Source organism: Galeopterus variegatus, unplaced genomic scaffold (genome assembly GCF_000696425.1).
Source record: "Galeopterus variegatus unplaced genomic scaffold, G_variegatus-3.0.2 Scaffold850, whole genome shotgun sequence".
NCBI classification, from domain to species: Eukaryota; Metazoa; Chordata; class Mammalia; order Dermoptera; family Cynocephalidae; genus Galeopterus; species Galeopterus variegatus.
The window spans coordinates 278,810-304,681 of record NW_007726961.1 but is presented as its reverse complement, the minus strand read 5'-3'; the positions used below and the strand labels follow the sequence as shown (position 1 = coordinate 304,681).

Below are 25,872 nucleotides of genomic sequence, written 5' to 3'. Positions count from 1 at the left end.
ATGTCAAATCAGTGATGAAAATTTATAAGAGATTATTCTAATTTTGAATTCAAAGATCCTTGCAGCAACAGAGCATGCCTATATAGGCTAGTGGAAAATTTGATCAGGAAAGGAAGAAAGCATCTTTTGTCTAAATTTCAGTAGATTCCTATTTAAAGAAGCCTTAATTAATCTATCCCATGGAAATCATCCAAAAGGAATATTCACATATGTATAAATATTTGGTTTCACCCCTTATATTTTTAATTTTAAAATTTTGCATTTATTTTTCATAATAACTTATTTTCATAATCAATTTAGATATTTTTAAGTTATGAAGTGACTTTCTTGCAATGAAGTGTCAATGTATGTATAACTGCACCTATAGGAAGTAAGGGTTTTATTTACAACTGCTTGACTGCTCCAAAACTAATTAAATCATTGGTTGGTGTCATATATAGAGTGTTACTAAACTCAGTGATGTGTGGTACACTGCCAAGGGATATCAAGATACAACCTAAGTTTAATCTGTAATTCAAACTGTTAACTTAAAATAGCAGTCAACAAAAATTTCTAATGGATCTCTTTTTCATATTTAATGGGTTTCAAGGAAGCTAGATATGGGGTAGAGGTTACAGAGGCAAAGATAGAGTCCACAGGCAGCTAATTTACAACCGTGTTTAACTAAATGTATACCCAAAAGAGTTAACTTTCACATAAATGTCATTTTATATGGCCACAGCTGATGTACAACTGAGCTACATCTAAGTAGAAGTAGCTTTCTTTAAAAGGGTCTTTAAAAAATAATTCTCAGAAATGTTTTAGAATGTTAGACTGCCAAATCATTCAATATCCCAGTATACTTTCAGACTTTATGGTTTCAACTGAGCAACTCTACCTACTCACAAGTTTAAAATTTCACTCTTCTATTTGTATAAGCCTGTGAGCTGCCAGAGAGCCTCAGGAAGACATGTCAGGATATACTATTAGTTGCTCCCCCCAAGTTGGCAGACATGTCCCTTCTTTTAAAAAAAGATAGAATAAAGTATTGTCACGGGTACAAGTGCAAATACTTTTTTGGTTTTTTTTTCATAAGAAACCTGTCTATATTAAAATGAGAAAAATTGTTTTATAATTAAGATCCACTGTCAATTGACTTCTAGGTTGATCTAATAATTCTGCTAAACTGCTACTGAATCCATATTTTCTTGTCTCAATCTAATGTAATGTATATTAAAAATATTATTTGTTTCTACTACTTTTAATGTAACTAAACAGAAGATATTTATAAAAATTAATTACTTTTCATCCATGCGGCTTCTCATTTTCTTCAGTTTCTGCATAATGCTGCTAGTTTCACTGCTGGAGATGGAAATGGGAGAAGGACTGCGGGTCTCCAAGTCAGCTGGACCAGGACCAGTTCCCTTATTATCCTTTGTATCATCATCACCGTGAGAGTCCTATAAACAAAAAGGAGCAAAACTTTAATCTTGAAGTGATCTTAAGCACTGTCAATTCAAAATTAATTTTATCCTCAGAAAAATGTTTGTAGTAGTAGTTGAAATTAAGATACTACACTTAAGGGACAAAAATATATTACACACTTAAAAATGGTTAAAATAGTAAATTTTATGTTATGTATATTTTTACCATCATAAGTATACATATGGAGAGACAGAAACAGACACACACAACATGTAATAATTTTTTTAAAAAGACATAAGAAATCCAAAAAACTTTTGCCATAGTAATTAGCATCTAAATGCCCTCTCTGATTTTTTAAAGTTGTCCCTCAAAAGAAATATAAAACAGCTGGCCAGTTAGCTCAGTTGGTGAGAGCATGGTGTTCTAACACCAAGGTCAAGGGTTCCAATCTCCATAAGAGCCAGCTAACAAAAAAACCCCCCAAAAAAAAAAAAGGAAATAGAAAATTAGACACTGGGTGTTCTAACACCAAGGTCAAGGGTTCCAATCTCCATAAGAGCCAGCTAACAAAAAAACCCAAAAAAAAAAAAAAAAGGAAATAGAAAATTAGACACTGTAACTGTATTAAACATATATGCATGGACGCAAAGACTGAACAGAAGACATATAACTTATTTTAATCATATTGGGGGATGGATTTTTTTTTCTTTAAATATCCCTTATGAAAAACAATATTTTCACAAATTAAAAAAGTTTATAATGAAAACATTTAGGAACTACTGGTTTAATCAATACATTATTTCTGATGAGCAAAAAGTAAAACTTTAAATGATTAGTATGTCTTCCCCACAAATAGTCATTTATTCTCACAAATTTTCAGGAAGATGGGTAGGACAGTAGTGACTGTTTTCATTTTGTGAAAAATACAAACAAAACAGAGCCCTTCTCTTTCCTCTTCCTGAACAATTCAGTCTTAAAGTCATTAGATGGAGCAGAACAAGGCAGGAGTCCATGCGGGGGTGAAGGGAGACAGGGGGCCAAGTGTGGGATGTCAGAATCTGAGTGGGTTGCAGAGGGCATCTGATGCAAGAGGGCAGCCTATGTGTCAGGCAGAGCACAAGTGAGGCAATGAGGATGTCCACATGGAAGTGGTCCAACACATGAAGTCACAAGCCCAAACACAGTGAGGTGGCATTATCACAGAGAAATTCCTGGCATAGGTGTCAGAGTCCAAAGAGGGTAAGGAAGGTATAGAGAAGGGGTGAGGGAATGAGGAATAGCCCACCATAGTGAATCAGAACCCAAGTGGAGTGAGAATATGCACATGGTAAGAAGGTGGTAGTGGTTATGGGAGATAGGTTACATAGGGGGAATGATCAAATCATTAACTATATCAAGGAAATTGTTTACCGGTTATCTGTCAGAGAAGGGAGTAACCAAACAGAAAACTAGAATAAACCTTGTGGTGATGGACTGGAATTGGAGGTATCAGTATAAACTCATGATTTTATATATATATATATATAAACATACATGTAAAATGTATGTGTTTATCTACATCTACATATACTTATATATTCCCTACATTTGTTGCTTAGGAGGAGCAAAACCTGAACAACAATGAGCAAGCCTATTACCAGATTTTGGTTTCAAAATAACTTTCCTCCTTGGAGAAACAGCTGATTCTAAGGCTCGGAAGGGAAAGTACAAAATGACCCCAAAACATCTTATTGTTCCAGAAAGCTTGGAAGTGCTGAAGATTAATGGGACATATCAAAAGGATACAGAAACCTGCGTGAAGGGACTCTTACTGGCCCAATTTGAGACATAGTGAGCATCAAATAAATAAGGATAATAACATTTTGTAACTCTGAGTAAAACAGGTATCCATGAGTTAATACTGATATATGTAATAGAATAAATTTAAGTTCGATGAAGAACAGGATACTCATGTAGTCTCAAAAGACTTATCAAAGAACTTATTAATTACAAAGGGAAAGAGGGTAACTTTACAGTAAGTCTGGGAGATACCACCTTAATCAAATGATCAAGTCAACATCATCGGTAATGGGATCAATCAAAATCATGTACCACCTGATCTAATGCAATGAGACGAACACAGCATCACTTCCCTGATACTCCTGCCAAAGATGCAAAACCAGAATCTTATCATGAGGAAGCATCAGACAAACCCAAATTGAGAAACATTCTATAAAATAATTGGCATGCAATCATCTAATGTATCGTGGTCATGAGAGTCAAGAAACCTCTCCAGGCTGAAGGAGACTAAAGAGACATGAAAACTCAATGCAATATGTAATTTTGAACTTGCTTTTGCAATAAAGACATTATTGTGACAACTGGAGAAATACAGAATCTGTAGATTAAATGATAGTAATGTATTAGTATTAACTTGTTGGCAACTTATGACTCAGGAAACCAGAATTCTATGTACTGTGTTTAAAATTTTCCTATAAGTTTGATTGTTTCAAAAATTAAAGTGCACTTTAAAAATAAAAGCGGAAATTTTAGGGATTTTTAAAAATTATACTGCTATACAGTCTGGGTTTTCCAACACTACACTGACATTTTACAGTACCTTAGAATAGGTCCAAATTTTGTTTCTGTCTGAATATGTCCTTCGAATCTTGCATCATCATATTAAAATTGGAGAGCTGAAATAAGTATCATATAAAGAGCAAAAGAGTCTCTTCTATGAATTCTGAGGAATATATCTGGATTGCTAAGAGAAAAGATCTCTGTTGCAATTTAGTTTATAAGTAGAAAACACTTTAAACTAATATGAGAATCATGTTTCCCTTTCAAAACTTGAATATTCCATGGGAAAAAATTTAAAATTCTCATTACAGTTAGAACTTTATCATAGTTCAGTACTGTATCATACTGCTTGAATGAACATAACCATCATAAGAGAACATGAGGCAGGGTTAGGTATTAGCAAGTTAACATGAGACAGAAAACAAACTAATAATAATTTCATGTAATTTACCAATTTATTTTCCCCTGCAGACTTCAACCTCTCCTGCAGTTTTATGGTGGTCTGTCGGATCCTTTCTATCTCCTCCTGCTGTTTAAGAATAAGTTGTCTTTCCTTTCGAGCTGCCTTATTGGCTTCTTGAAGACGTTTTATTTCTGCCTAAGGTTTAAAGAGTTAGGAGAGGGATTGAGATTTGGAGGAGACAAGTCCAAAGTAAAAAGAAAAAAGTAAAAAAGAAAATCCAATCATCACATATATTAAAAATAAATATAGTATTTCAAGATAAAAGTAATAACACTGCAAAATTTTAAAGTAGTAAAGGAGAAAAAAAAGTCATACATAATTCCATCACTCTAAAATAATTTAACATGATCCATTAATTTAAATAATTATAATAGACTGACAACCTTATAATTTTTCACTATCCAAAATGATGCTTTAATGCCTCTAATTGTTTCATACTATGAACAAGTTTTTTAGGAGAGATGCCTGTAAATAGGATAAACAAGTCAAAGATAATGAATCATTTTATGGCCTTTAAAACAGTTCTAAAAATTGCTCTCAAAAAAGGATTGTCGCCACTTAACAATACCACCAGAAACATATAAGATTACTTTGCACTAATCTCTCTCCACATAGGACATTATTATGTCTTAAGTAGCTAGTTAAGTGGGCAAAAGATGATACACTTCACTGTTAATAACTGTAAAAGTTTAACAGTCCTTTTTTCCATAAATTTGCTTAAATCTGTCTTTATGCCAATTAAGCATAATAAACACATTAAAAGTTTGTTACTTATTATTATTTTAATTATGTTTGAGAGATTTTTTTGAAACTATCTGAAAACACAGTGAAGTTCATAATAAATACCCACATTTCTAAAAGCCCAAATTAACAATTGTTCATATTTGGTCATATTTTCTCTGAGTCTTTAATTTATAAGGAAATAAAATATTACAGATAAAACTAGTCTGCAATCCTGTGCCCCATCTCCTCAGAGGTAACCACTGTCAGGGGTTTGGTACATAACCTTCCAGCACATTCTTTTTAAATTCTTCTAAAACTTTTTATACTTATCTGCAAAAAACATATGCTCTTTGGTTTGTATGTTTTAAAATATTTTATAAACAATACCATATGTACATTTACTAGACATTGCTTTTGATATTTTTCTATGTTAATTTAACCTAATGCTGCATAAAATTACACTAAAGGAAAATACATTTATCTGTTAACCATATGGTTGGATTTTAAGGTTGTTGTCTATTTTTTACTACTACAAATAATGCTGCAGTGAAGAACTTTATATTCTTTATCACCTTGGGCACATGTATGAATTTCTCTGGAGCAGCAGTTCTCAAAGAGTGGTCTATGAGTCCCTGGGGTCCCCGAGACCCTTTCAGCGGACTCCCAAGATCAAACTATTTTTATAATACTAAGACATTATTTGCTCTTTTCTATTCTCATTCTCTTGTGACTATACAATGACCTTATATGCATTTTAAAGAAAGTAACTATATTTTCAAATAAAAAAAAATTAGTGAAAAGAGTGGTATTTAGATTTTTGCAAATCTCTATTGTCTGGCATGATGCATCAGTCATTTGAAAAATGTTGATTCACGGAGTTATGCAGATTTTCTAAATGTTGACACATTTCATTATACAATACCAAAAATCACATTCATTATTGTCACCATTAATCTTAAAAGAAAAATTGTTTAGTATGGGGTGGGAGGTAAAAATTTTTCGAAATTCTGACTTTTGCTTTAAAATTTTAATTTTATCATTGGAAACAAATAACTGTCAATTGTTTTTGTTGAACTGACAGGCACACTTTGTTCATCTTTGAGAAAAATCTGTCAAATACCCAAAATGGAATGAGTATAGTTTGCCCGTGAATCATTCTTTCAAGTAAAAATGGTATTCCATGAAAAAAAAAGTGGCTAGTTCAGCTTGCAATTCAAAGAATTGCATAAATACTTTTCCTTGAGTCAATCACTGTATTCTGGTATCCAGCAAAAGTGCCTGCTTGTGGGTTTCTCATTTCTGTCACACAGAGTATGAAAAAGATATGTACTCAAAGAACAAGCCAATAAAATCAATAATTTTTACTACGTAATCAGGACATTCTTAAAAGAAACTTACTTTTTTAATTCCAAGTATGTGGCAGTAAAGAATATGACTCCCAACACAGTTTGGTGCCACTGATTGTACTAAGGCACCAGCAGTTCTAGTCAGCAATGTTTTCCCACAATTTATTGCAAATGTTAATATAGTGAAAAGGGCAAATTCATATGCCAGTATCATTATGAAAATAGTTTTGACCATCCCGATCCATGAAAGGGACTCAGGGATCCCCAGAGTTCCGCAAAGTACATTTTGTAACTTCCACTGGCCTAGGACTGAGTTTCTGAACCAATTAACATATAAATTCATCCAATTTATACAACCTAGAAGAGACTTTTTCTAGGGAATTCTAGGGAAAAAAGGTTTGCTTCTCTCTTAAAAATAAGTCATAAGGTTGTAGAAGCAAATTGATCACTTTAAAATGGTGATCAGTGTACATAGGGCAATATGTTCTCTCTTTTGGGGGTACAGTTGTGACAAACTGCTTATAGCCATCTCACAACCAGTCAGAATAATTCTTACTAATACAACAACAATAAATGTCTTGGATATATTTTCATACTCAGGTAGTTTTATTTCTATAAGGCAACTTTCCAGGAGTAGCTAGTTAAATCAAAAACTATTTTTTGCACATTTACTTTAAAAAATTTGGAAGTATTACAAGCAGAAAAATGAGTCATCAAAACACCTACCACTGGGATTAAACATATTTAAGTTTCCCATATTTGTTTCAAATTTGTTTCAAAAATAAATCATTATAAATGAAACCAAACTCCACCCCAATCTCTTCTTCCTTTGTTTCTTCCCCCCAAATTTATCATTCCTACATGTGATTTTGTACTTTTGATGCATGAGTGACTCCACAGAACACATACTACTAATTAGTTACTTTAAAATTTTTATATGAATGGTCTGACTGTACATATCCTTTGCATCTTGCTTTTCTATAAAAATCAACATTTTTTTAAAAATCAACATTACTGTTTTTGATAAATGAAGATCTAATGCTCCACTGTCAAATATGATAGCCACTAGCTACATGTTTGACAGTGCAGCATTAGATCTTAGTAGCTACTGTATTACATAGCACAGATATAGAATATTACTATTATTTCAGAAACCTCTATTGGACAGTGCTGATATCTAATGCATTCATTTTCCTGTAGGAGTATACTTTCTTGCAGGAACATATTTTGTTTCATCTATTCTCCTACTGAAGAAAGTTGCTTCCATCTTCCCTTGCACATGTATGAAATCTTCTCTAGAATATATACCAAGGCAAAAGTGCTGAGTCATATATTACTTATGTCCTCAACTTAACTGGGTATAGTCAACTTCTCTCAAAGTGGTCACACCAACTACTGGAGTGACAAAACTAGAGACTTAAAAGGTCTCAAACTCACATTTTCCTTCTCAAAGCATCTGCCAAGTTTTAAAGCAGCCCAGACAGAAGGCTAAGGAGCCAAACAAAAATCTCCAAAGTCTCTTCTGCTGAGTAAGAAAGGTTTACCAGGGTTTCAAAAGTAAAATCTCTGGAGGGCCACAACCCAGGGACAATGCAAGCAAGAAGCAGACTGAGGCTTACCAAGTCTGCAACCCAACCCTAACCCAGTTCAATCCTTGAAAGGATTTAGGTGAACAACTGATGACTCTAACTGCATAGCAGAATGAAGGATAAATCCCCTCCAGTGGAAGAGAACATCAGCTGGAACCTTTGCAGGTAGTTATACATGGTGTCCAGTATTCAATAAAAAAAAACATTTGGCATGCAAAGAAAAAAGACCATGTAATAATAAAAATAAAAACAAATAATAGTAGTAGACCCAGAGATAGCCAAATATTGGAGTCAGCTGACAAGGAAGTTAAAATGACTATATGTTATGTGTTCAAAAGTATACAGGACAAGACAGAAAACTAAATGAAAAGGTAAAAAATTTCAACAAAGAATTAAAACATTTAAAAAAGAACAAAATGGGTATTCTAGAACTAAAAAAAATATCAAATTAAGAACTCACTGGATCAGTGAAACAGTACATTAAGCAAAGGAGAAGATATACTAATGAATTAAAAGACAGGTCAATAAAAACATTCCATTTCTTTCTTTATTTAATGAAATAAAAATAAAACAGGGCAGAAGAGAGATGTGGTAAGTGGTCAAAAGGTCTAATATGTCTCACTGAAGTCCCTGAAGGAAAGGAGAAAAGATGGGACAGAAGGAAACACATGAAGAGGCAATTTAGGGAAAAATAATGAAATACAACAACAAACAGATTCAACAAGCTCAGCAAACCCTACACAGGATGAATACAAAGGAAACCGCACTGAGGCACATCATAGCAAAACTACTGAAAATTCAAAGACGATTTTTAAAAAATTTTAAAAGAAGCCTTCAAAAGAACAACACTAAGACAACTGACCTTTCCTCAAGAACAATGGAAAGCAGTAAACAATAGAAAATGTATCTTTACAAGTGCTGAAAGAAAATAATTCTATACCTATTAAAAATATCCTTCAAAAATGAAGATGAAACAAATACATTTTCAAACTAACAAAAACTGGGAAAATTTGTTATCAGCAGGCATGCCATAAAATACTAGATATATTGAAATTTTAATGCATTTCAAAGGATACTATAGGAAAGTGAAAGGAAACCCTGCAAAATGGAAGAAAATATTTATAAATCTAGCTTTTGTTCTATTTCACAAACAGGAAGCTATTGTAACAGTGTAGAAAGTTATTTACTTATTTTAACTAAGAAAACTTTTTTATTTTAAAACCAACTTTTTTGGATTAAAAAGATAACTTTTTTAAAAAATAGAGTTCAGAATTTTGTCAAAATCATATTATCAGTGATGTTTCCTGGGCTGAGTTTATTTTTTAAAAAAACAACTAAGCAATAATTCAATATATAACTCAAATAATTAAGTTCATAAGTCATCTAACACAGTAGGTAGTACCTGACAACAGTTCAATAAGGGAAAAAAAAACTAGAGTCTATTGTATACTTACCAGGCACCATGAAACACACTTTACATGTTACCTCATTTAATCCTCACAACCACCATATGAAGTATAATCTCACTCCTACAGATGAGGAAATTAAGTCTCAGAGAGTTACTTAAACCTGACCATGGTTACACAGTTGTAAGTGACAAAGCTGGAATTCAAATAATAGCAACTAACATTTATTGAGCACTTACCATTGCGTGCTCCAGTTTGTGTTATGTATGCACTCACTTAGTCCTCCCAACAACCCTATAAAGTATGTTACTGTTATTATCCTCATTCACGGATGAGGAAACTGAGACACAGAGAAGTTAAGTAACTTGTCCAAAGTTATGAAACTAATAATTAGTAGAGCTGAGATCTTAGCCTAGGCAATCTGACTCCAGAGACTGAACTTTTAACCACTATACAACCATGCTGCCTCTCCAGGATTCAAAACAGAGGTCTTTCTAAGGCTATGAAGTTAAAATATTTGTCAATATGTAACTAATATGTCATGAAAATCTATTTGGGAAAGCAATGGCTAAAAAATTAATGAAAATAGAGTCTTTTAAACATATTTTATGCATTTCAAAAGACTTTTATATTACATACTACATGAAGGCAGGTTTGACTGTATATTGTATTAAGTTAGCAGGGACATACAATCCTAATTTAGGAAAATATAAGGTAGACTACCAAACAACCTCTATAATTACAGTAGTATAGGCATAAACAGTGGTAAGTATCAACTAAATTTCATTTAAGTTGATAATAAGAAAAAGAAGGGCCGAGCCCGTGGCGCACTCGGGAGAGTGCGGCGCTGGGAGCGCAGGAGCGGGTTCGGATCCTATATAGGGATGACCGGTGCGCTCACAGCGCTCACGCAGTGCAGCCGGTCTCAAAAAGAACAAAAAAAAAAAAAGAAAAGAAAAAGAAATTAGGCAAAATAACAGATTACACATATTAACGTGCCTTATAAATTGAGTTAAAGGGATGTTTTTCCTAACATACCTTTTCTTGCTGCAACCTTAAGAGCAAACCACGCTGTTTCTTTCGGAGTGGGGGCATTTTATCATCCTCTCCTTTGTCTCGTAGATGTCTGCAAATAATATTTTTCATTGAGAAAAAGATAAGATTAAATTTCTATTATAAGGACAGAATTCTTGACTACTAAAAAGTCTATAAACCAACTTAATATTTTCAAATGTAAAAAACAGTTGCTACTTGCAGCCATTAATATCTCAAGTACTGTACTGAGTATACAATACGTGCAAACCTTAGACTGTGCTCTTTAAAGATAGAAGGACTTTGAGAAATTTACAACACTGGAGAGGAATTAAGTATAAAATGACAAAAATAAGATGAGATTCAGTTAAGTGATAAAAAAGAAATAGAAAGAAAATGTTAGAATGTTAGATGGGTAGAAAGGACGTCTTGAAAGAAACATGAATCAAGGGTGACTGCCATACTTCTGGCTTGAGAAACTGGGTTGATCAACTCAAATTAAATGAGGAAACAAAAACATTTTATAATATAAAGCATTTTCTTTTTACGAAAGAAGGAACTGAACAGTGAAAGTATGCTTACTGGAAGAACTTACTTTTTTTGATGCTCTAGCCACGCTAATTCAGCCTTAGTTTTCTCTTTCAAGGCCCTTTCACGGAGACGCAGGAGTGAGGACTGGTGAGCTGCCCTCATTTCTTCTTCTTTCATATATTGTCGAACCATCTCCATAGTAAATTTAGAAAAGCTATCTTGTCCTCCTGAGAATGGCATGCTCAGCTCCTAGAGTAGAGAGTTTATTTCAAGTTTATCATCTTCTAAACCTTTTGGAGCTTAATTTCATTAAAAGTTTGCATTTATGAAAATAAATTATTTAATGAGGATGCCAACCCTGTAGGAGAACATTCTTCAAAAAGGCATGTGAGATGGATTAACATTCATCTACTAACTTATTTAGCCAATAACATTTTAATAAACCATTATTTCAAGTCTAGTACTATCCCAAGGATATGAAGTAGGGTAAGAATTTGTTCCTGTTATCCAAAAGGCTTACAATTTGGTAAGAAGAACGAGTGTAAATTTTTTAATGGAATAAAGTGTTATAAGAGTGAAGCAAGTGAAAAAGCTATAGAGATAATATTGGCTTAGATCCTCAAAGGCCTTTATCAAAGGAATATGTCATTCCAAGGAATACGTCTGTATTCTACTTTGTTAAGAAAGTGAAGCCAGACTTTACAGCAAAACTATAACATAAAATTAGCATCTCAGGAAAATCATTCTGGTGGTTGACAACTGAGTCCATAAAATGTATTCTCATACCTTTGAAAGAATACATCCACAACCATTTACCTCCACAGGTAAACTGAAACACACCTTGGCAGAAGACAGCATAGTTTTTTCTGGGGAAGCTTCTTCATCAGAGTCATCATGATGGCCTCTCTTCTTTTCCATGTTAAATCTGCGATGACTCTCAGAAGGTAGTAAAGATCGAAATGATTTTTCTTCTATTTCATCTTCTGTCATGGATTCATCAAATTTCAGGGAATAATCTGTTGCAATAGATGTAGAATCTAAAAGAATATGGAGAAAGATTTGATCATCATAACTGTTCTTAATAGGTATTTAATTAGCAGTGCTTTTTGACTCTTTAAGGATAACCCAACATAAATTCACAGAACAGATCAGTTGCCACTAATAGGCATGGAATAACGAACAAATTTCACATACCTTACAAACAAGAAAAAAAGCCCTAAAAATACTTAGAAATATAGGACAAGAAATATGGTAAAAGATAAATGTATTTCATATTTAAAGAGCTCTTAAAAGTCAGTTAGAAAACCACTAATATACCTTTAAAAAAAATAAGAAAAGATCACATGATCAGATGCTTCATAAAGGAAATATAAATATCCAAAATAAAGTGAAAACAATGCTTAACATTACTGGCAACCAAAGAAATGCAAATTCTCCCATGTTTATCGCAGCTTTGTTTACAATTGCCAAGAGTTGGAACCAACTTAAATGTCCATCAACAGACAACTGGATAAGGAAAATGTGGTATATATACACAATGGAATAGTACTCTGCCATAAAAAGGAATGAAATTCTGCTATTCACAGTGATATGAATGAATTTACAGAACATCATGTTAAGTGAAATGAGCCAGGCACAGAAAGAAAAATACCACATCCTCACTCATAAATGGGAGCTGAAAAAGCAAACGAATAAATAAAAGAAAGATACAACAATCACACCAATTCATCAAACTTTCAAAAGGAGAGAACAGAACTGAGGCCACCAGAGGTGGGAAAGGGGGAGTAGAAAGGGAGTGGTAAGAAATTGGTAAAGGGCCACAAAAAGTGACTACATGGTATAATGCTGAATATACTAATTATCCTGATTTGAGCATCACATATTGCACACAGGTATTGATAATAAACACTGTACCCCACAGATATGTATAATCAATTATGTTTCAAAAAAATTCAAATTAAAATATCTTTTTAAAAGCCATGCTTAATTAGAAACATAATGGCTCTTTTAGGCTGGTTCCTGTGTGCCTTTGACACATTCCCTCGTCCCGTCCCCCCCACCCCCTCTTCGTTTACTGAATACTTCCTTGCTTTCTGGTACTACAAGATGCTCCAGGCGCATCTTGTATTTTCCCTGCAGCCAAAGAATCAGCCATTTCTCCAAAGAACTCTCATTTCTTTTATTGGAGAATGATATTTACAAACGACAATCTGGGCTGTCCTTGTACTGGCTGTACTTGTCCTTGTTGGGGGATCACTACTTCTGCATTTGTTTAGTAGACAGAGCTAGGTAACATATGCACGTACACTAACCCATGCATACATACACCCATGCACACAATTGCTTTTGAATCCATCCATCCATCCATCCAAACATGAATTTACACTGACTCTCCAACTCTAATCCAGTACCAGAATGCACTCTAGTCTTCCTTTCTTATGTATCTGTATCTTTCCTTTCCAACATTGAGAAACCTGGCTCCCACCACCCAACACCCATTTAATTTGTTCAACCTCAATATATGTGTAAAGAACTATTGACCCATACACATGAAAAACAAATTTTTCAACTAGAGTACAGGTTTATGTACTGTTCTAATAGGCTAATAACTTCCATTCAAAATACCATTTTCCAAAGTTACTTAGCTCAGCTCTCTACCCCTCCAACCCCTCTCAATGTGGTTTTGCACAATGTGGTCATTTGTAATAAAATTAGATTCATTCGTCACAGGCTACATTCCATTGTGAGATCCCCCAACATCCTGGTTGATGTGCGTTTGTACGTGATTAGTTCACACACATTGAAATTTACTCTTTGTGATACACAGTTCCAAGGTTCTAACAAATACAAGAATCATATAGAACACACAAATACTATACATAACAGTTCCTTCACCCTAAAAGTTCCCCTATGCATCCACTTTGTAGTCAACTACTTCCTCTTCCCCCTAATGCCTGGAAACCATTAATCTGTTTTCCATCACTATAGTTTTGTCTTTTCCAGAATATCACATAAAAGGAATTTATACAATACATAGCGTTTTTAGGCTTGCTTCCTCACTTAGTAAAACTTATTTAAATTCATCCACGTTGTTGAATAAATCAATAGCTTGTTCCTCTTAATAGCTAAATAGTATTTCCTTGTATGTACGTACCAGTTTGTTTATTCATTGGATATCTTAAAGGACATCTTGGTTGCTTCCAGTTTTTAGCAATTATGAATAATTCTGCTATGAACATTAGTGTATAGGTTTTTGTGTGGACCTATGTTTTCAAATCACCTGGTAAATACCTAGGCATGTGATCACTGAGTTGTACGGTAAGTCTTATAAGACGCTTTGTAACTGTCTTCCACAGTGGCAGTACCATTTTGCATTCTCACTAGTAATGAATGCAAGTTCCTGTTGCTCTGCATCTTGGTCACCAATTTGTTATTGTCCATTTTTTGGATTAGCCATTCTAATAGGTGTGTTGTGGTATCTCATTGTCATACTAATTTTCATTTTTGTAATAACACATGATGTTGAAGACCTTTTCCTGTGTCTATTTGCCATCTGTATAAGTTCTTCAATGAAGTGGATGTTCAGATCTTTTGTACAATTTTTAAATGGGTTGTTGATTTTCTTATTGAGTTTTAAGAGTTCTTTATATATTCTGGATGTAAGTCCTTTATCAAATATGTGATTTGTGAATATTTTATCCCAATCTGTGGCTTGTCTTTTCATTCTCTTAACAGTGTCTTTCACGGAGCAGAAGTTTTTTTAATTTTGATAAAATACAACTCAGAATTTTTTTCTTCAATATCATACCTTGAGGTGTTACAATTAAGTTGTCACCAAACTGAAGGTCATCTAGAGTTTCTCCTGTTTTCTTCTACATATGAGATTTTTTAGTGGTTCAATATCTTTGGATTGTGGTTGCCCTACGAATTCCAGCTGCCTTGGCCTCTCCAGACTCCTAACTCCATTTCCTCAATGCAGGGAGACCACTGGCACTCTCTTGGCAGTAAGCTGGGGCAATCGTAGCACTCATCTCAATTTGTTTCCACTCTTTCATAAATCAACATCATTCACTACCTGACGTCCAATGTCTTGAAAACAGTTATTTCATATGCTTTATCTGATATTTTAGTTGTTCTAGGAGGGAAGGTAAATCTGTTCCCTTTTCCTCCATCATGGCCAGAAGTAGCAGTCCAAGCAATATAATTTACTATGTTTAATGAAGTTAAATAAATCAAAAAGTCACTGTTCATGATACTTCAAAATAGTCACTTAAGGGCCGAGCCCGTGGTGTACTTGGGAGAGTGCAGCGCTGGGAAGCGCAGCAGCGCTCCCACCGCGGGTTTGGATCCTACATAGGGATGACCGGTGCACTCACAGTGCTCCCTGGCTGAGCGCGGTGCGGCCGGTCTCAAAAAGGACAAAAAAAAAAAAAGTCACTTAATTATTTATTCACTGTTATTAGAAGCCAAATACCATGGTAAATATTTACATACAGCATTAAACAAGTCACACATGGTTACTATCTATCCTTCTAAGGCTTACTGACATTATTAATAATTAAATTTGTTATCAATACTTTAATTACAAACACTATTATCAATGAGATAAAATTTAGTAGAGGTTAAGTTTGTCCTGTAGTAGAAACTTAAAAGATAATTCCTCTATGGTTTTCCTATATCCTTAATTTCTACCATGATGTGGAAGTTGTCATTATGAGATCTGATCCTAAACTGAATTTCACTAGTGTTTAACCTAGTAGTCCACAAAACATTTTTGAGTGGACTATCTATCAATAAAAAATCTGAGCATGCTTCCCAATATTTATAAACTATAGTAATAGTCTGCTTGGGCCATCATAACAGAATACCACAGAATGGGTAGCTCAAACAACAAATTTATTTTCTCACAGTTCTGGAGCCCAGAAGTCCAAGATCAAGATGCCAGTAGGCTTAGTCTGGTGAGGCCTCTCTTCCTGGCTTGCTGACAGACACCTATCTGTGCCCTCACATGGCCTTTTCTCTGTGTGTGTCTACTTCTGCTGTCTCTTCTTCTTATAAGGACATCAGTCATATTGAATTAGAGGCCCACCACTTATGGCTATATTTAACCTTGATTAACCTCCTTAAAGGCCCTATCTCCAAATACAGTCACAGGGGGAAGTCAGGGCTTCGACATTCGAATTCTGGGGAGACACAATCCAGTTCATAACATTCCACCCCTTGGTCCCCAAAATTCATGTCCATACATGCAAATTACATTCAACTCATCCCACCAGCCCCCAAAGTCTTAACCTATTCCAGCATCAATTCCAAATCCAAAGTTTCATCTAAATATCATCTAAATCAACGGCCGGCCTGTGACTCACTTGGGAGAGTATTGTGCTGATAACACCAAGGCCATGGGTTCGGATCCTATATAGGGATGGCCAGTCAGCTCACTTGGGAGAGCGTGGTGCTGACAACACCAAGTCAGGGGTTAAGATCCCCTTACCGGTCATCTTTTAAATAAATAAATAAATATTATCCAAATCAGATATGGATGACACTTGAGATGATTCATCCTGAGGCAAAAATTCTTATCTAGTTGTACACCTATAAAACCAGACAAATTAAGTGGCTCCAAAATACAGTGGTGGAACAGGCACAGAACAGACATCTCCAAATAGGAGAAACCAGAAAGAAAAAAGAGGTGATGGGATCCAAGCAAGTCCAAAACCTAGCAAGGCAAATTCCATTACATCTTAAGGCTAGAGAATGATCTTCTTTGGCTTAATGCCCTGCCCTCTGTGCCCACCGCCGTGGCAGCCTCACCTTCTGGGCCCATCAGGGTGGCAGTCAGGCCTTCCAGGCCCACTGAGGCAGTAGCCCTATACCCTTAACCCCTGAGGCCATGGGCAGAGACAGACTGATCCCTAAAAATGAAGAGATGGCCCCACCCTCTGAAACCTCGGAGGAAACAGCCTTTCCACCTGGGCCTGTGTGCTCTGAACCTGTGGTGACAGTAGCAGCCTTGCTGATCTCTGAATTACCGTAGGAGTCCATTCTTCTTTTCTTGAAGAAGAAGGCATGCTCATAGCCTTACTGTCTCATCCTACAGAATCCTAGAAATCTGAAAGCTCTCCTTTATTTCATCCTGTCTCCTTTAGTCCAAACTGGCAGTGTCTCTGCTGGTATAATTCCATCTCTATTCCTGACTTCTGTGGAGATGGCTGATGAATCCATGGGTAATCTCTTCATGATAGAGTAATTGTCCAGTCACACCCCTGGTATTCTCTCTAGAACATGCTTTCTTGGTTTTTGCAATATGGATAGGCTAAGAATTTTCCAAATCTTCAAGTTCTCGTTACTATTTTCTTAACAATTCCTCCAATTTGCTATAAGCAGTAAGGAGAAACCAGGCCACATATTTAAGACTTTGCTTAGACATCTCTTCAGCTAAATATCAATATCCACTTTTAACTACCACTTTCCACAAAACACTAGAACAGTTCAGTCAAGTTATTTGCCACTTTATAACAAGGATCACCTCTCCTCCAGTTTCCAAGTGATTATACATATATGTGCAAGGAAAGTTACCTTTCTCATCAGGAAGAGATGGAACGCTATCACTTCGTAGAGAATCATCCACAGCAGTCTGAACGTGTTCATCAACTGAACTCTCCATCTTTTCCCCATGAGGTTTCTTCTCATTTTCCTTACCAAATGGAACTGAAGGACTTCCTTGATGGCTGCTACCACTACTACTTCTGTTTATGAATATTATGGAAACAAACAAAAAAGCAATAAAATAAGAATCATAATTACAAAGTAAATTTATTTGGCCAAAAGACTAAGCCTTATAATCAAGATATGAAATGAAGAAAAATGTAATATAAAACATAAAAGGCTTAGTACACATAAATCTGAGAATAAACTATTTTGAAAAGAGGAGTAGGAGAGAGGAAGCTTTCACTCTTAATAATCATAATAGGCACTACTATTCTTAGGTTATCACTCCTTTTTTCCCTTTCACTTCAAAAATCAAACTTCTTGGAAAGGAGGCTCTCCTCACTGTTTCTACTTCTTTTCATTAATATTATGATTTATCAAAATCTGCTTCTATCCTTACTTCTCTACTGAGCTCCATCTAAACTTCCAATTGCTAGAATTTATTTCTCTGCAGCATTAAATGGTGTTGACCTCTATCTCCTCTTTAAATGTTCTACTTGCTACAGAAAATGTAGTAAAAATGTTACATTAGAATCTGGGTGAAAGATATTAAGAACTCTGTATTATTCTTGCAACTTTTCTGTAAGCCAGAAAATTATGCCAAAATTAAATGTTAAATAAAAGAGCTCTCTTTTTTTACATGATTCTACTCTCACCTGCTTCTCTTCCCACCTTCCCAACAAGTTTTCCTGTTCCTGTCACTTGCTTTTGACTGTCTTTCCTTAAAATGATGGTGCTCTCTACAATTTTATTTTGGTCCCTTCCTCTTTTATGCTACATATTCACCTTGGGCAATTTTATACATCCTTATAACTTCAACTACTATCATTTAGATTTAATATCAAATCTGTACCACTAGCTCTACTGATTCCCTGACTAAGCCTCAGTATCCAAATTCTTAATGAACTTCTGATTTTGGTTATCCTTCAGCCAATAAACTAAACATATATTCTCCCAATGTTTTCCTTCCTCCTCCTTGCTTTTCCTGGTTTGTTCATTCCTTTATTTAAAAAAATATATTAGGAGCCTATCACCAGCCAGGTTTTGAGATCCTCTGCATAAGCTATTTCCTCTCTGACATGCCCTTCCTTGTCTATCTGCTCAATGAACTAAAAATTCAACATTCAGTTCAAGTATCATTTCTGCGAAGTCTTCACAGACCACTCCCCAACCCTCAAGGAAGGTTTGGTTACTTCCGTACCTGTGTTCATACTGTTTTTTGTGTATATTTCTATGATAGTATTTACAGAATATAATGCAATTATCTGGTTTAATAAATGTTTTTGGAAGGATAAATCTTCTAACAAAGCTATAAAGCAAAAGATATAACACAGCAGATAACAAGGGCTTTGGATTCAGAAGGATCTGAAGTTGAATCCCAATTCTACCTATTCTAACTATTGTAGTTTATGTGCTAATCATTCACTCAATAAACATGCAGCAAATTGCCTATTGTGTACTGGGCACTTTGCTAAGTTCTAGAGATATAAGTCCCCACCAGGGCAGCTATAATCAAAAGACAGACAATAATAAGTGTTGACAAGGATGAGGAAAAATTTTGCACTCCTGGTGGGGATGTAAAATGGTGCAGCTGCTTTGGAAAACAGTTTGGAAATTCTTCAAAAAGTTGAATACTTTCGAAAAGTTAAACACAGAGTTACCATATAACCTAGCAATTCCACTCCTAAGTATATACTCAAGATTAAAAAAAAACATATGTCTACACAAAATCTTGTAAATGAATGTTGACGGAAGCACTATTCATAATGGCCAGAAAGTGGAAACAACCCAAATGTCCATCAACTGATAAATGGATAAAAAAAAATGTGGTATATCCATGCAACAGAATATTATTTGGCCATAAAGTGAAGTAATGATACATGCTACAACACAGATGAACCCTAAATACATTAAGTGAAAGAAGCCAGTCACAAAGGACCATCTATTGTATGATGCCATTTATATAAAAAATCCAGAATAGACGAATCCACAGAGAATGGAGATAGATGGTAGATTAGTAGTTGCAAGAGGGGAGCACAGGGAGTGACTGCTAATGGATACTGGGTTTCTTTTTGAGGTGATGAAAATAAAGCCCTCAAAGAACTTCTAGTCTACAGAGTAACTGACAAGCAAAGGAACAAGGATATAGAGTGTTGCCAAGACTGTAAAATTTATATTCAGAACGCTATGGGAGGACACAGAAGGGGTATCTAAAGCAGACTAGGTGTAGCACTGGTTTTTGAAGGGCAAGTAAAAGTAAACTAAATGAAATGGAGAGGGAATGGTCTAGAAAGAAGGTACATCAAATGTAATGACACAGAAAACAAAGAGAGCATGGTACTTTTAGAGAATTGGAAGTAGTTGGAATTAGTGGAGTATGGTAAGAGAGGAAATGCCAACAGACAGGGCTGAAGATGGTCCAAAGGCTCAATTATAAAGGGACTTTTTGCTATGCTAAGTGATGTGGACTTTACCTTGAATGCTCTGAGGGAGTACTGAAGGTTTCAAACAGGTGATTAACCAAATTGGCTGCAAATTTTAGAAAAATCACTCTGGTTACCATGTGACTAATGAACAGAATGAGGATTACAGGACAGGGAGACCTATTAGGAGTCCACTGCAGTAATCCGGATGATGGTTTAAATGAATTAAGTATCAATGAAGGTAAGTGTCGATAAAGGTTAAATGAATGTCACAGAGTTTCAGACATAATATATGTAGTCAATATCTGCTGGTACTTATCCTACATTAATTTTCATGATTTTTAGTCTCATGATTTAATTTTTTAAGTTGAGGTTCTACTACCCTTAGCAATGTCAGTATCTTACCTCTAAGAATGCTAAAAAGTAGCCTCTAAAACCTTCTAATTTGAGGATGGAATCACAATTGAAAACTACAGATATTAATATTGTGCCAAGTATCAATGACAAATTATTCAATATTTTCTATAATGATAAAAACTAGTACATACGCTAATGTCAACAAATATGGATGTCAGCAAGGAAATGTGCAATAAACACAGTGTTTAGGGCTGAATAAATCAAGGTTCAATTCCTTGGTATGTCACTACCTATGTGACCTTGGATCAGTTTCTCAACATTGCCATGAGCCTAAGTTCACTAATATATAAGGATAATACTACCTGCCTTGGAAGGTTGCTGTAAAGATTAAATGTAGGAAAAATAACTTATACAATGTTTGTACAATGTATGTTTTTATGGAATAGTACGTATATTATTACATGGACCAACTATTTTGTAAATTGGCTAATTAAATGGGGGAGGTCAACACTTTGAAGAGCAGAGACTGTTTCATTTAAAGAAACAAGATTAAGAAGTCAAAGAAAAGCAATGTGTAAGCCACTCCTCAGAGTTTACTAAACTATACCAATAAAGAAATTAAACTCTCTTCACCTTCGATCATGATTCTTGTATCTTGAAGACTCAGAATAACTATCATATGTAGGGGAATACTTCATGTGCTTTGAGTCAAGAGTTCCTTCTTTACTCTGAGAGAGTGAAACAGATTGACTTTTCCTACAATGAAAATAAAAACTGATTAAACATTTGAAGTCTCCAATAACAGAAAGATTTTAAATACTGCTTAACATTAACATAAATATAGTCTTAAATGAATAGAAATTTTGAAAAAAAATGGTACAAAGTATTTGAAAAAGAAAGGCATTCAATAATAGAAAAGGACATGCAACACATTAAAGAATGTCTTCTGCTTTATTAAGGAAATACAAAATTACTCTTATTATAAATGAATGTGAATAGATACTTAACATCTATGAATTAGAGACAGTCAAAATATGATTTTTAAAAATACACACATAAATATGGTCACGTCACTTAGCACTGCCTTAAAAATCTCTTTAATGACCTTTTATTGCTCCTAAAATAAACTTCAAAAGTCTGCAAGGTCCTACTATGTTCTGATCCCAGCATCACCTCATACCATGCTCCTTTTTGCTTTCTGCCTCCAGTCACATTGGTCTCCTTTTATTTTTTCTTACAAATGCCACACTCCTTTCTTCAGGGCTTTTGATGTGCTTGTTCTTTACCTCTTTCACATCACTGACTCCTCATCTACTAGACTTCACCATAAACTTTACTTCCTCAGGAAAGTCTTTGACCTTCTGGCACCCCCAGGCTATTCAAATTCCTGTGTTACTTATCTGAGACGTGTTCCTTTCTTTCATAACACTTATCTCAGTTTGTAAGAGTTCATTCACTTAATTGAATATCTTACTAATGTTTATCTTCTCCACTAGACTGTACGTCTATAACTGTATTCCTAGTACCCAGAATAGTGCCTACAACGTAACAGATACTCATCACATATTTGCTGAATGAATGAATATTAACCTATCTGTTTCAACTCTGGTCTTCAGTTGTTTCACAAAGTCTGGAAGGTGCTGCCGCTGGTGGTCACAGAGTGTGGCTAAGGGAGCTCCTGAAGCAGTAATGGCATCTGATATATGAGTTCGAGTCAACTCTGCCATCTAAATATGAACACATACAATAAAGGCAAAAGTAGATGTAAAAAGATAATGTCATAGATGAACTAAGAGGAAGAAGAGTGTCTTGGAAGGATCACTGGACTGACAGCAAGCAAATTCTGCTACTAATCGATGAAATATTGTGGGCAAGTCATTTAGACTCTTTAAGTCTCAATAGCTTCATGTTATGAAGATGGATTGGACTACATGAATTCTAAGCTTTCACCCAGTGATAACAATCTATGAATCAGACAGAAAACTTTCAAGTCATATAATTAGCAACAGTAAACCAAAACTTAAATCTTCCTTCAAGAATCAATTAAATTACTACTTCCTAAGTCTTTTCTGACCAACAATATGAAGTATATTTTTCCTACTCTTAACCACTATTGAAACTGCTGCATGTATTAGTCATTTGGCATTTATTCAATCATTGCTTTGAGCTATTCCTTCTACTGATGACTTATTTTTAAAATCTTTGTTAGTTTTAATTACATTAATATTTTCTTGAGAAAGAAGACTCAATTTTATACTTATTTGTCCAACCCCCTAGTACCTAACATACAGTAAGTAGTTTCATGGATTTTTAATATCTGAGTCATTTTGCAAACAGCCCTAATTTTTGTTTAAAAAGATTGTAACTGCTAAAATAAAGTGAAACTGTATCTATAGATTAAGATATCCTATACAGAGACAGCAATAAAACTATTTCTGGCTTTACCTTTGGTACAGTAAAAGAAAAGACACTAACATCATTCTAGGTAAAAATGAAACATCTTTATACAAAGCTGATCGGCAGCTCCCTGCAGTCAAAATTGGGGACTGACTGCAAAGAGGCATAAGGGGAATTTTCGGAGTGACAGAAATATTGTATTTCCTGATAGCGCTGTAAAACCCATCAAACCGTGTACTTAAAATGGATGCACTTTACTATTTATAATTGACTGCAAAGAGGCATAAGGGGAATTTTCGGAGTGACAGAAATATTGTATTTCCTGATAGCACTGTAAAACCCATCAAACCGTGTACTTAAAATGGATGCACTTTACTATTTATATTTTTTTTTTTTTTGGCAGCTGGCCAGTATGGAGATGTTCGTAAATTATATACACCAATAAAGTTGATACTTTTCTAAAAAGCTTATCAGAGGGCAGAAGTTTAGAGTTCTTCACCTCTTCTCTGCCTTCACAATATTCACATGTAAAACATACTCCTATTAATGCTGCCATTATTTCAATAGGGTGTAGCTCCCACCAAAAGTCACAAACTCAAAGAATTCATTTGCTAGATGTAGAAACCCATTACTGGTAAGACCAAAGTTACACAGATCAACTAAACAGAGTTTTTAAAAAAAGGGTTCCCAGTGGTTTTTACCTCACAGATTTGGCGTGCTGCATCTGTGGTGAGGCGAGCAGTCTCAGTTTGCTGAGCTGCTATTTTACAAGTTGCTTCCTGTAGAACTTCAGTTACCTCCCGTTGTGATTTAACCACCTGCTGTAATGATTCTGCATGAACCTTTAAATAAAATAGGGTAAAAAAAGAACTTATGTTTCAGCCTCCCCTCCAACCCCAATTAGTTTTAATTTATAACTTTGTTTCATGGACCAAATGCCTTGAAAAAAACACCGGAGGACAATCTGGATTTCATGGTTCAAGAATTAACTCCACCAGTTGATGTGTCTGTGGGCAAGTAACTACTATGTCCCTCAGTTGCCACTTCTCTAAATTGGGGATAAGTCTTGATTACTTCTTTCATAGAGGTGCCACAAGAATCAAATGACATGAAAGTATTCCACAGTAAGTTCTAAAACATTATTATTTACATCTTTTCTTTTTTATTCCTATATAATTTTAAAAATGCTAAAGTGATTTGTAAGATACAAATTTAGGTTTAAAAAACCAGTACCTGCTGCCAAATAAGTTACCTGAGCTGCTTTGTTTTGGGTTTCTTCTAACTGTCTCTGACACTCCAGAGCCTCTTGTTCAGCCTTCAGTTTCAAAAGTGCCAAGTCTCTTTCATGGCGTTGCTGCTGTGCCTTCAAATAAAGAAATAGTCAAATATTAATTCTTAGATACTAAACTATTTTAACAATGATTGTAATAAACACAATGCTATCTACCTAACACAAATCATCTGAAGCAACCAATCAGAGCCTAAAGGAAAGATAGTAAATAAGCTAGTCATCAGACATTTATCAAAATATTTAGTAACAATTTACTATATGTCAAATAATGTAGTAACATAAAAAATTTCTAAGACACAGTAGTGAGAACTGATACCAAAAACCTGATTAGAGAGCAAGAAAGTATCTTTGTTATAATATTTTAATACCTTAGGGTAGGCAAAGATTTCTTAGAAAACAAGTTACTACCATAAAAGAAAATAATTAAAAACTAGATTTCATCAAAATTAAAAACCTCTGCTCCTCAAAAGACTCAGTTTAAAAAATGAAAACATAAGCCAAGAACTGAGATACAATATGTGAAATACATCTGAAAAGGACTTGTTTCCAGAAGATATAAAGAACTCTTATAACTCAATAATTTAAAGACAGTCCAATTAAGAAGTAGGCAAAAGATGTGAACAGACATTCACAAAAGAAGATATAACAATGGTCAGTAAACACACAAAAAGATAACCAACTTCATCAACCATAAGAGAAATGCAGGTTACAACCACAATGAGATATTACTCCATTCTCACTAGAATAACTAGGATAAAAAAGACTGATAATAACAAATGATAGCAAGGATACAGAACAACTGGAACTCTCATATATAGCTGTAGGAGTGTAAAATGTTACAACCATTTTGGAAAAAAAGGATGGCAGTTTCATATACTTGACCCAACTAATTGTACTCCTAGGTATTTACACAAGAAAAATGAAAACATCGGGCCGGCCCGGTGGCGCACTGCTACAGTGCGCTGCTTGGGAAGTGCAGCGGCGCTCCCGCCGAGGGTTCAGATCCCACATACAGACTGTTTCCCGCTCACTGGCTGAGCGAGGTGCGGGTGCAACGCCGAGGGTTGCGATCCCGTTGCCGGACACGAGAAAAAAAAAAAAAAAGACAAAAAAAAAAAAAAAAGAAAACATATTTTGTACACATAGAGTTGTTCAAAAATTATCATAGCAGGAATATTTATAACAGCCCCAAACTGGATATAATCCAAATGTACATCAACACAGTGGGACTGCAAAATGGTGCAGCCTCTATGGAAAATGGTATGGAGATTCCTCAAACAATTGCAGATAGATCTGCCATATGACCCAGCTATCCCACTGCTGGGAATATACCCAGAGGAATGGAAGTCATCAAGTCGAAGGTATACCCGTTCCCCAATGTTCATCGCAGCACTCTTTACAATAGCCAAGAGTTGGAACCAGCCCAAATGTCCATCATCGGATGAGTGGATACAGAAATTGTGGTATATCTACACAACAGAATACTACTCAGCTATAAAAACGAATGAAATACTGCCACTTGCAACATGGATGGACCTTGAGAGAATTATATTAAGTGAAGCAAGTAAGGCACAGAAAGAGAAATAGCACATGTTCTCACTTATTGGTGGGAGCTAATAATAAATCAATAAATTCAAACGCAC

General features: G+C 34.9%; 1 protein-coding gene across 1 annotated transcript in view; it reads right to left on the bottom strand.

Annotated features, from left to right (window-relative positions):
- The window catches only part of CEP350 (centrosomal protein 350kDa), a 133,975-nt gene that overhangs the window by 55,427 nt on the left and 52,676 nt on the right, over nt 1-25,872 (bottom strand). The window contains exons 17-26 of the mRNA XM_008572941.1: nt 24,191-24,301; nt 23,640-23,780; nt 22,132-22,268; nt 21,175-21,297; nt 17,630-17,799; nt 11,894-12,090; nt 11,118-11,302; nt 10,529-10,616; nt 4,415-4,561; nt 1,282-1,439 (exon numbers count right to left, since the gene is read on the bottom strand). Coding sequence (XP_008571163.1) covers nt 1,282-1,439; nt 4,415-4,561; nt 10,529-10,616; nt 11,118-11,302; nt 11,894-12,090; nt 17,630-17,799; nt 21,175-21,297; nt 22,132-22,268; nt 23,640-23,780; nt 24,191-24,301 — 1,457 coding nt within the window. The remainder of the gene's footprint in view (nt 1-1,281; nt 1,440-4,414; nt 4,562-10,528; nt 10,617-11,117; nt 11,303-11,893; nt 12,091-17,629; nt 17,800-21,174; nt 21,298-22,131; nt 22,269-23,639; nt 23,781-24,190; nt 24,302-25,872) is intronic.